The 12,345-nt window shown below is 41.8% G+C and overlaps 2 protein-coding genes across 2 annotated transcripts; one reads left to right on the top strand and one right to left on the bottom strand.

The window, feature by feature from the left end:
• The first annotated feature begins 591 nt into the window (after positions 1-591).
• Positions 592-9,217, top strand: LOC114794741 (gamma-aminobutyric acid receptor subunit rho-1-like). The gene is made up of 10 exons (XM_028987502.1): positions 592-851; positions 3,041-3,091; positions 3,567-3,673; positions 4,501-4,568; positions 4,746-4,969; positions 5,295-5,377; positions 5,478-5,618; positions 6,179-6,331; positions 6,918-7,114; positions 7,253-9,217. The coding sequence occupies exons 1-10, from the start codon at positions 736-738 to the stop codon at positions 7,547-7,549; spliced, it is 1,437 nt and encodes a 478-aa protein (XP_028843335.1). The 5' UTR covers positions 592-735; the 3' UTR covers positions 7,550-9,217.
• LOC114794750 (peptidase M20 domain-containing protein 2-like) lies at positions 8,026-11,355 on the bottom strand. The gene is made up of 7 exons (XM_028987512.1): positions 10,843-11,355; positions 9,952-10,100; positions 9,723-9,865; positions 9,483-9,637; positions 8,925-9,051; positions 8,579-8,686; positions 8,026-8,370 (listed from the first exon to the last, which is right to left on the bottom strand). The coding sequence occupies exons 1-7, from the start codon at positions 11,254-11,256 to the stop codon at positions 8,234-8,236; spliced, it is 1,233 nt and encodes a 410-aa protein (XP_028843345.1). The 5' UTR covers positions 11,257-11,355; the 3' UTR covers positions 8,026-8,233.
• Between the last annotated feature and the right edge of the window lie 990 nt (positions 11,356-12,345).

The raw sequence follows: 12,345 nt of genomic DNA, 5'->3' as shown, positions 1-12,345 counted from the left end.
CTGTGTTTGTATATTAAAAACACACACACGTACACATATACTTGGTATATACTTGTTAATCAAGCAAATGCCACTGACATAGCATCGCTATTTAAAGAATTTACCTGAAAAATTATTTTAACTGTTAGTTGACCTATTGTTTAGTCTTTGCTATTGAACACATACATAGACTAAAATGTGATTCAGTATGTCATATATCATAGTAGATCACTGTGATTTACACTGGAGATCCTGAGGATCCATACAGTTTCACACATCACATCACGGCACAGCTTAATGCTACAGATGGACAGGGCACAATTCTTTCTGGAGGAAACATTTATTATTTATTCATTTATTTATTTTGAAATCCTTACAGATGACTGACGCAGCCTGGAGGACCTAATGGCCTCCAGCCACGAGAAGGGTCTGTCTGCAGAATCTCCCAGCGCTGACCTCACAGCTGAATGCGGTGTACTGTGTCATTATGAGAATTGGTCCAGGGCGGTGCAGAGTGCAGCAGACCCACCACTGGAGGGATCAAATCTGTGCCATCTGACGCTCACGGATTTATGGGTTTAGTCAAAATTGCTTTTCCCACTGTGGAGATTAACCGCTGTGGGATGTTTACAGTGAGGACAGAGCTGCTTGCTCCTCAGCTGTGCTGCTCGAGAGAATGTCCCAGCACCCAGGAGCTGTCTTAGCCTGCTTGGCGCATGGATTTTTGCTCTAGAAGCTGCTTCGTTTGAGTGCGGCATGGCCAACATGCACATTGAGGCTATTCTCGTGCTCATCTGCGCCTGTCTGGTAGGTGTAGCTGGACGATCTGCTCAGCACAGGGGTAACAAACTGGAGACTTTCACACAAAGCAGGTAAAGTGTATTTTCTGTTACTACGGCAAATAATAGACTAGCCAGAATAATTCAGTTTTATACAGTTTATGTGATTGCTTGAGCATGTATTTAGATTTTGTTTTTAGTGCTGAAGACCATGTGACTTTTTATTCGGTACTTAGGGTTAGGCTTTTGTGAGGGAGAGGTTATAAGAGGTGAACTCTTCTGGATTAATATGGATCCTGCCAGAGCAAATATAAATATGAGCAGCACCAAGCAAAAGACCAACCAGAACTGGTGTTTCATGGCCGATCTTGGGTGACGATAGGTTGAGAATCTGTCACTAACATCATCTATTGTCCTGATCACAACACAATACCGGATCACAGAACAAAAATGTCAAAAATGCAATTGTGTGAGAGCAACGCATGTTGAAGCCATGGCGTCTTAATGCGTTCATCTGCTACTTCTGTCACCATCAGGCTGAGATTTTATAAGTAATCAGCACATGGTGCAAATTGCTTTGAGAAAGCCTACGCCTCATAAACCAAACACAGCATCCACAGACTGGACTCTTGACCTTCTTGGTCCAGCTGCAACAGCCTCTAATCCTGGAAGACCTTTTTGTGCTAATGTAGCTACCAGGCCACAGAGTGACAGAGGCCCGATTCTCCACGCTCAGGTTGGATTCTGGCAGAAGTACACTTTTGAAATACAAGTCGGACGGCCGATTTTTCAGACTGGAACAGATGAAATGTATGGGCCGTGACAGGCACATAGCAGGGCGTGGTGCGCAGGATCGGCACTGCAGGCTGACAGACGGCCTGTTCTCTGGGCCGGGGACAGGATTGAAAAGACCTCTCAGCCAAGCGGATTAGTAACTAGCTGCCGGGGCAGGCCGAGCGAAGTAGCGACCGGCAGCCCCGTTTCACCCAGCAGCCCCCTGGGAATGTCACGGTAGATAGTATAAAATACCACTTTTGTGTCTGTGCTGACCAAAGGGCCTCCCTACTTGTGTCTGCATGCATTCGCTCCTTTGTGCCATCATTAATCCATTTTGGGTTTTCAAATTGTCTACAGTGACCTACTTAATGGTAGCGAACAAAAGACAAGCTTACAGCGCAACGTCATTGCACAGCGCTGAACAAATACCCCCATCCTCACAGTCACAATTTATAGTAAGACACTGGACTATAATAGAAAAAGTGGCAAATATGCACACATGAGAATCTTACAATTAAAGACATTTACGTGAGTTTAGGTGGTCGGAATGTCTCAAAGCTAACAGGTCAAATAAACTGAACTCCTTGACACTGAATATGTGTGAAGTTCCCTATATGTTGATTGTTAAAGCTGTTAAAGCTGCTATTCATAACACGTTAACACGATGCTAGCACCGCCATGGCCGACTGCAGGCACTTTGTTGTTTGGAGGATGAGCTGTGCCGGCTTTGCACCACACCAAATCTTTTGGAATTGAGGCCAAAAAGTCAGATATTAGGCTTAACATATCTTACTGTCAAATACGGACATATTCAGATCAATATATTCTGTTTGTTTTTTAGTAATACACAGAGCAGCTAGCAATAGTAGTTACGAAAATGCCAGTGTCATTAAAAAATAAATTTAGCAGATATAACCAAAATTCTCTAAAGGAAACTTTAGAAAATCATACATGAAAAACCATTTCTAACTTTTTTATTATTATTAGAGTGATGTAAACTTTTATAACAATCTGCTGAGAGCAAGGTGGAGATATGGGATTCAGTCATTTTTCAATCATATATATAATAATAATCAAAAAATAGCTAACATTTGTGTTTGCTGTGTATATGATCAATGTATTCAGTTTATTTTTTGATAATACACAGAGCAGCTAGCGATAGTAGTTACACTATTGCCAGTGTCATTAGTTATGTGAAAAAAAAGTAAATTATCAAATAATACCAAAATTCTCTAAAGGAAACTTTAGAAAAACAGGGGGAAAACAACTCAAACTTTTTTTTATTATTATTAGAGTAACATAACTTTTATCTGCTGAGAGCAAGGTGGAGATATGGAATTCAGTAATTTTTTTTATAATATGCAGATTTTTTTATATATACAAATAGCTAACATTTGTGTTTGCTGTGTATATGTAAATAATTTAATACAATCTGCAAGTCTATATTGCACCTATGATTTAATTGCTTGTCACAATTGTACATTTTATCGATTTTTGTAAAACAGATCAAGGCGGGAAGTAACGAGAATAGAGGGTGGAGCTCATAAATCTGGGAGGTAAGAAACAGCAGGAAATTATTCAGCACTCTCAGAGACACATTTTACACCATATAATATATTCTACTGGATATGGTAAATACATGAAATAACTCTGAGCTCTGCATGGAAAATATACTGTCAGTGTACCCAGAAAAAAAAGCCTGATATAGTATAATAGTAGTAAAAACTGTTTTATACTCATATATAGGCAGTGGTGGCCTAACGGTTAAGGAAGCGGCCCCGTAATCAGAAGGTTGCCGGTTCGAATCCTGAGCCGCCAAGGTGCCACTGAGGTGTCACTGAGCAAAGCACCGTCCCCACACACTGCTCCCCGGGCGCTTGTCATGGCTGCCCACTGCTCACTCAGGGTGATGGGTTAAATGCAGAGGACAAATTTCACTGTGTGCACCGTGTGCTGTGCTGCTGTGTATCACATGTGACAATCACTTCACTTAAATAAAAAAAAATATAGCTTATGTCTTCATCTTTACAGCCCTATTTTCAGAAGAAGTCCAGACATGACCAAGTCCCCAGTGACAAAGTCAGAACAACTACTGAGAATAGAGGACCATGACTTCACAATGAGACCAGCGTTTGGAGGTCAATTATTTCTAATTTTGTGAGGTGGATGGATGGATGGATGGATGACTGGGTACAGCCCTGTAATGTGAAAGATAGATTTGTATCTCTGGGTTAAATGTGTACTGTAAGATGGGGATTTTCTGTGGTTTCATGGTAACGCAAGAGGGATTTGGTTAGGCTTTTTATAGAGTGTGGGATTATAAGATACATAACTCCTCATGATCTTTTGTATTAGCCAAGGCTAAATGCACATTTCATTCTCATGGTTCACAACCTCTTGCACACGTAAATATTCATATATATATATATATATGTGTGTGTGTGTGTGTGTGTGTGTGTGTGTGTGTGTGTGTGTGTGTATATATATAAATGTAATATTCAATTAATGCTAAACATTTGAAACAATAAAAATGTGTTGATTTATGTGTAGCTTCAAGACAAGAAGAAATTACTATAAATGCTGCTGTTTGAACCGCATTAGACGATGACCCTTCTTGCATCCTCTGATGTCAGCTTTAGCCAGCTAAAAAAATCTAATGGGGGGAAAAGGCACTGGACAGCATCCAGATGTGCTATGCAAGAACAACTTTGATCCATTGTGACCTAATTGTATTTTTGTACTACCGAAATCTAAAATAAGACAAAAATCCTGCTCAGTATAAAATACAGCCATAAATCCATTTGCTTTCCCAGAATCTCATTCTAGAATATTTATATGCATAAATGCACAATTACAAAGCACAGGTCAGGAAAAGGTTATCTGAAATTCCACTAAAATGTTGAAATATTGCTATGTTAGTAGAATAAGATTTTTGTTGTTGTTATTTTTGTCTTTAATCATTTAGGACCTCCAATCCCTGTTGGAGTGGATGTGCAGGTTGAAAGTCTGGACACCATATCAGAAGTTGACATGGTAATTGACTCGTGTGTTACAGAATAAAATATTACAGAATGAAATTAAATGCATTCCTAATTCTCTCTATTGTAGTTTATTTGTGAATTTTTTGGAACTCTCCTTGAATCGACTGACCCAGAACATTGACCACAGTTTTATCTGAAATCCACTTGCTCCTGTTGTTTCGTGACCCAGGACTTCACCATGACGCTTTATCTAAGGCACTACTGGAAAGATGAACGCTTGTCCTTCCCGAGCACCAACAACCAGAGCATGACCTTCGACAGCAGGCTGGTGAAGAAGATCTGGGTGCCAGACATGTTCTTTGTCCACTCAAAGAGATCCTTCATCCATGACACCACCACAGACAACGTCATGCTTCGGGTCTACCCCGATGGAAACGTCCTGTACAGCCTGAGGTAAAAGAAAAAAAAATTCACTTCATTTCTGCTATATTTGTCCTCACGTTTGCCTTCTGTGAACACTAATCAGATTTTCTTTGGAAATCTGGGGATCTCTTCATTACTGAATCAGCAGATGCTCTGGGAATAGTAATAGCCAATAACTGTAACAGCCAGACACCTTTGCTTCCAATAATGCTCGCCAAATAAAATAAACTACAAGGCTGGTCATAGATGCAAAGAAAAAAAAAAAACATTCAGTATTCAGAAACTCCTGTATTTCATGCATTGTCAACTGTAACATATTTGTTCTTGTTGCCATTAATGCTGGTTTTGTTTCCAGAGTCACAGTCACAGCTATGTGCAACATGGACCTGAGTCGTTTCCCGCTGGACACACAGACATGCTCACTGGAGATAGAGAGCTGTGAGGGCAATCGTCGTTTCATCATGCTCATCTTTTTCTCGTACATATGTTATGCTTGAAGCACAGAAAGTGATCACAGAATGGGATGCTTCCCTCCCAGATGCGTACACTGACGATGACCTCATGCTTTACTGGAAGAAGGGAAACGAGTCACTGAACACGGACGACAGGATATCCTTATCCCAGTTTCTCATCCAGAAGTTCCATACGACCACCAAGCTGGCCTTCTACAGCAGCACAGGTAAAACGGGGCTCCTTGCCGTTGCTTAAAAATGTTTGGAAACACCTGCTGGTGCTTCTCAATGGATGTTATGTCTGGTCAATAATAAATGTGAATTTGCCCATGGATTTTATACATGGAAATATTGTAAACAACTATTTAGGCATCAGATTTTGAAACGCGACTAATTAACCAAACTGATCTGGTGGGGGTGGCCAGGCAGGGTGGTGGGCATTTATATGATGGGTGACATTTTAATGTTACAAGATCAAAATAATCTTAAAATTTCGCACTACAAAACAATGGATAAGCATAAATTATTATATACTTAAATTATTATTTATTCCCCAAAGTCACAGGGAGCCACAGTTTAAGGATGAAAGGCGTGGTTTGCTGACCCCTGGCCTACATACTCATTCTTAACATATGGAAAACAACATGAAAGTGATTTCTAAAATGAACTTTCTACTTTGTACAATACAAGTACCAACCACCTGCCATGTTTTCACAAATTAATCTTATAATACACTGCATATGATAATATTTATCATATTTTTACTTCTTTTTTTTATCTCTTCTAGGCTGGTACAATCGCCTCTACATACATTTCACTCTTAGGCGGCACATTTTTTTCTTCCTGCTGCAAACCTACTTTCCCGCTACCCTGATGGTCATGTTGTCCTGGGTTTCCTTCTGGATTGATCGTAGAGCAGTGCCGGCAAGAGTCCCTCTGGGTAGGGAATCCAGTGTACACATGCAAATATATATATATATATATATATATATACACACACACACACACACACACACACACAGGTACTGAAGAAACTTATTTAGCTAATTTCTAAAATGTCAGTGAATGTCAGTATATAATTGTAACTGAATTCAGGAAGGGCTTTAAATAATATAAATAATAGGTCTTTCAAAGTGAAAGCGAAGTGATTGTCATTGTGATAAACTGCAGCACAGCACACAACGACATAACGAAATGCGTCCTCTGCTTTTAACTTGTTGAGCAGTGGGCAGCCATGACAGGCGCCCGGGGAGCAGCGTGTGGGAACGGTGCTTTGCTCAGTGGCACCTCAGTGGCACCTTGCCAGCTTGGGATTTGAAACAGCAACCTTCTGATTACGGGGACACTTCCTTAAACACTAGGTCATCACTGCCCCTCATCCTTATGAGATCCTGATGATTGAGTGGTCAATCATTCTTATGAGCTCCTCTTTCAAAAAAACTTTATTTAGAGTAAATATGGCAAATATGAAAATATGGCCATCTTGGGTGATGCATCGCGTTGCATGATGGTAAATCTCTTCTCAGGAATAACCACCGTGCTCACCATGTCTACGATCATCACTGGAGTGAACGCTTCCATGCCCAGGGTGTCCTACATCAAAGCAGTGGACATCTACCTGTGGGTCAGTTTTGTGTTCGTCTTCCTCTCGGTGATAGAGTACGCAGCCGTCAACTACCTGACAACTGTGCAGGAGCGGAGAGAGAGGAAACTCAGAGATCGCGTAAGTGCTCCCCTCATAGTGCCACGTGGGTCTTATGACTCAAAATTATGAAAAATCATGATAATAATATCAACACCATTTTTTATACATTGGTAATAGTAACGAATTTCCTACACAATATATTTTATTTTATTGTAGCTGCCCTGTACATGTGGTATAGCAAACCCCAACGATATAATGATGATGAACACCAGCTACAGCGACATGGATCAGAACGCCACTGGAAACTACGGGATGCCAGAGAATGGCGGGCGCCAAGAAAGGATTTTGGCCCAGCTAACACTGGGGGACAATCAGACCACAAGCCAGGTGAAAAGCTCCCGGACCTACGTCAACATTTGGATCGACACCCATGCCATAGACAAGTACTCGAGGGTGATCTTCCCTGGTGCCTACACCCTCTTCAACATCATCTACTGGTCCATCTATTCCTAACGCTGATTTTTCAAAGCCTCAAGGAGAACCCCGTTCTCCAGCAACTCATTTCAATCACTTGAAGAAAGGAGATGTTTTTTTTATCTCTCTGTAGTTTTGGATATTTCTGAAAGACATTTGGACCCCCAAATGACATACTATGTAACAAACGTCTTTGTACTCAGAAAAATAATAATCCCTTTATGTTGGGGTAACTCAAGCACTCATTCTTTTAGCATGCATTCATGAGTAGCATATTGTGTGTATAAATTATGTTCATAAATGAACTGACTTATTTCAATCCCAACCTTTTTAAATGTAAAAATATAATAATAATAATAATGTTTTATTGTCCCCCTCTGATCACATATCTAAGGATAAAGGCATAACACACAAGGGACAAAAACTGGTGGAAAGGAGGATGGCCTTGCTTGGAGTGTAATAGTGCTTAGTTGGTAAGCAACCAGGCTTTAATAAAATAAACACTGAAATAGCTGGAAGGTCAAAGTTCACATTTTAATGTCGTAAAACGCAAAAGCACACAAAGTTGGCTTTAAATGCTTTCTTTTGATATTATTAAGACATAAAAAAATGGTTCAACGTTATTATTGTTAGTAGTAAATATTTTTCTGCCGTCCTTAAAAAATGTGTTACTAATGTAAGTAACCATATTTGTTAGCATCCTCTGACAAATGTCCTTGGTCCTTACTCCTGCCCCATTTTGGCTTGTCTGAACTCCTCTCGGACCTTCTTGAGCAACTCAGGGTCCAGAAGCACATCCAAAGCGGTCATGGCCAGGGCCTTAGATGTGCGCAGTGTGTACATCTGGGCTTGCTCAGCACCTCAGGGTTTGAGAGGGACAGAAGTGCAACAGATCCTTACGTAACCCGGAAAAAGTAACACTCAGAAAGATATATGTTTGCTAAGATATAAGAGATATTCCAAGTGATAGATTGAGTGTTTTGCAACTATCACCATGATACAATTTTCATTTTGCAGTAAAACTTTTAGAATTAAAAAAATATATACACTTCCATAAGTCTATCCTACCTGCAGCAGCTGTGTATTCTGCGGTGTGATTAAGGGCATCAGAACCAATGTAAAAATAAGGGTGTATTCCCGGGACAATAAAAGACACATTCCCAAAATCAGTTGATCCTGTTGTGAAAAATAAATAAACAGATTTGTAGAATTGATTAATTCATTTTCAGGTCATATGGCATAGACATATTAAAACAGTTTGTTCCTAAAGGCAGAGAAGTGCATCAGTGCAGTTCTAATGCAATTTCACAGGAATGGGGAGAGGAAATAAAATGTTCTCGAATTGTAAAACCACCCTTAAGAACTGCTGCTGAACTGATTTGATTTTTGGTTACACAATTATCAATTTTCTCACCAGACAAATCTCTGCCCTCTTCTTTGAATTCAATTCCTAGGGCTCTCCCATTTTCTTGATAAAGCTTTTCCAGTGTTGTATTTTGAAGAATGTTGGTATACTCATGACCTGGATAAGTTATTTCCACCTACAAAAGAATAAAAAAAAAAAAGCAAAGTGTCCACTTATAAGTTTTCACTTACAGTCATTTTTTTAAATGTTTTTTTTTGTGTTGACACCATGAGTTTGAATGGCGACTCGGTTCTCTTTCTCGTCAACTTCTGCTCAGATGGGCAAAATATGATGCAGACAAAATAAACCAAACTGAGACCACCTTCCACGATGACTTTGATGATTGAATTTGTTTCAGGATTGTCTGGAGCGTTCACGTATATGCAAAAACGCGGACTAATTACTAAGTCCCCTCGAATGGACTAACTGTGAAAATAACCTCAAATAATACCGAGCAAGACACTTAACCCTAAAATAGTAGTAACCCTGTAACTACTGATTGTAAATCGCTCTGGATAAGAGCGTCTGATAAATATCATAAATGTAAATGTAAATGTGAACGCACACCTGGCAACCCGTAGCTACTGCAGCAGATCTGAAGCAGGCCTCCGCCTTGGCTTTAAGGTCAGACAGCTCTTTGTACATTGGGGTACGTAGATAAAATTCGAGCTCAGTGTAGTCTGGGATGATATTGGGCTTAACTCCGCCATGTTTGATGATTCCTGGGAAATAATGAATGATTTTGTTGTTAATTGATTTGACAATGAAACAAACCTTTTCATTTTCAACTCCACATGCGCCCCATACCATGAACTCTCCAATCAGGCTTCAACTGTTGCCTCAGCGCAGACAAGTTGTTGTAAGCCAGCACAGCGGCATCTAAAGCATTGATCCCCTCCCAGGGGTAAGCAGCCGCATGGGAGGCTTTACCGTGGTATTTCACATTGCACCTGAAACGAACATTCAGGGTCAAGTAAGAGTAAGACGCCAAGTCCAACTAATCTGGTTTACTCCATTTCACAGAAATGGCTCTTACTCTGTAATGGCAATACATGGACAGGAAACGGAGTCCTCTTGAGAGGGGTGTGCCATAAAAACAACATCCATGCCCTCAAATGCCCCGGCTTGGATCAAGTCAACCTTACCGCCTCCTTCCTCCTCAGCCGGGGTCCCAAGAACAGTCACCTACCGAACAAAGACATGCCTCAGACACAGAATCCACACCCGAGACAACAGCAACAGTAAAGCCTTGGAATTTAAAAAAAAAAAAAAAAAAAAAACACCCAAAAAGACCTAATCGCCCCCTCGGCCTGACTTTATTTATAGAACATCGCTGATTGCTGGGCCACCACAAAAACACGAAGACTCGCAAAAAAAAAAGAATAAAAAACTCTATATTTTTGAGCCTGTGGTTGAAATTCAGAACCACCAATGGTTCTGTACACTGCTCAATAAGGGTGATGGGTTAAATGCAGGGGACACATTTTGTTGTGTCGCTGTGTGCTTTGCTGCACCCGGTCCCGGGGCACCTGTAATCATAAGGTTGCCAGTTCGAATCCCGAACCGCCAAGGTGCCTTGGACTTGAACTTGTCCACCAAGGGTGAAAGGTTAAATGCAGGGGACACATTTTGTTGTGTCGCTGTGTGCTTTGCTGCACCCTGTCCCGGGGCACCTGTAATCATAAGGTTGCCAGTTCGAACCGCCAAGGTGCCTTGAACTTGCCCACCAAGGGTGATGGGTTGAATGCACAATGACAATCAAGTCACGTTCCCCGTTTCACAAAGCAGGAGAGCTCAGTCCACAGTAAATGTGGTAGATGGGGTGGGACACCTCCACTTTTAAACCACACGCATCACGAAGGGGCGGGTTCAAGGTGGAACGAGTGAATGAACTAGACACCCACGTGGACGTAACGATGCACCCTACCATGAATCGACAAGGCAGGCCGGACTCCAGCTCCAGCGCCCCCTTCAACCCGACGGACGCGGCCGCGCCGACCTCGGCTATTAAGTTGTGGCCACACGCGTGGCCGATGCCCGGCAGCGCGTCGTACTCGCAGAGGAAGCCCACGTTCACCACGCGGTCGCCGCCGTCGCTCTCGCCGCCGCGGGGGGCCCAGGTCGCCCGAAACGCCGTGTCGAGTTTAAAATGGCTGTCGACCGTCCAGCCGTCTTCCCGGGAGAAGAAGCCCACGAGCGTGTCGTGGGACCGCTTCTCCCGGTACGCCAGCTCGGGGCAGCTCCAGATGTCGCGGCTCAGGCTCTCCAGCCGGCCCCGCGCCTCGTCTATGACGGTGCCGACGCTGCGTTTCAGTCTCTGCAAAGTGTCTCGGGACGCCATGGCGGGTGGGAAGGACAAAAAAGGGAACGAGTGTGAAAACGGTTGAATGGTCAATATTCAACATTTACAACCATTTATAACTTTCTTTCGTTCGCCTGCGCGACGCGCCGACTGCCTGTGTTTCAATGTTGACGCCAGCGCCACCTGTAGGCCTGGGATGGAAGCTGGCCCCGGCAAAACGTGGCACGCATCCCGAAATGGAAATTTGCCTTTAAATTTCGACCCGGCGGAGATGTCTGGCTCGCTTTTACATCTTTCTTGGCGAGGTCGGAATAGAAGGGGAAGAAGGAGCTCCCGTTGTGGGTTGTTTTTCGGTTTGATCCCTGCCATCAGCTGCACATGCTGTGTGTTTTGGTTTCAGCGGACAATTCTTCATGCCTGAAGGCAAACTCATGTATGAAGGACTAAGATTAAAGAATTTCACTGCGTATCATACCGTGTATGACTGTGTATGTGACAAATAAAATTAGAATTTGAAGATTCAGTTGGCATTTCAGCTATTTATGGCCTATGCACATTTTTTTTTTTTTACAAAATATGCCCTCTTTTATGTCAGACATGGGGTAACTGCATATTCAAAACCTATGTATACTTTCTTATAAAAAATAAATAATGTGCCACACAGGTGCAGTTAGCAATGTGACCTCACACCTTCAAGGTTGTGAGTTTGAATCCTGGCTCGGACATTGTGTGTGTGTTTGCATGCATGGGGTTTCCTCCATGTTCTCCAGTTTTCATACCACCATCCAAAGACATGTATACAAGGTGAATTGGCATCTCTAAATTGAATGTATGTGTGAGTAAATGGTGTGTGTCCCCTGTGCTGTGCATGCTGTGCTCTACAGACTTCAGCACCTTTGTTTTAAAGCATCTTGATAATCACATCACTGGTATGATGTGATATGGTGTTTCTGAACATCAGAACAAGAACTTATAAATCATTTTTATTATCAAATTACAAGAGATGCCCATTAAGTAGCTGATTGTTTCAGCAGCCTTAATGTGTTTTTTTTGTTGCAACTTTCTATACTCGATATCCAATCTTTGCTGGTTATATGTTGTGTTTTTATTGTATTCGTATTGCATTTG

Source organism: Denticeps clupeoides, chromosome 1, assembly GCF_900700375.1.
Source record: "Denticeps clupeoides chromosome 1, fDenClu1.1, whole genome shotgun sequence".
Lineage (NCBI taxonomy): Eukaryota > Metazoa > Chordata > Actinopteri > Clupeiformes > Denticipitidae > Denticeps > Denticeps clupeoides.
Note: the sequence above shows the minus strand (reverse complement) of the source record. Positions and strands in the feature narration are given on the sequence as shown.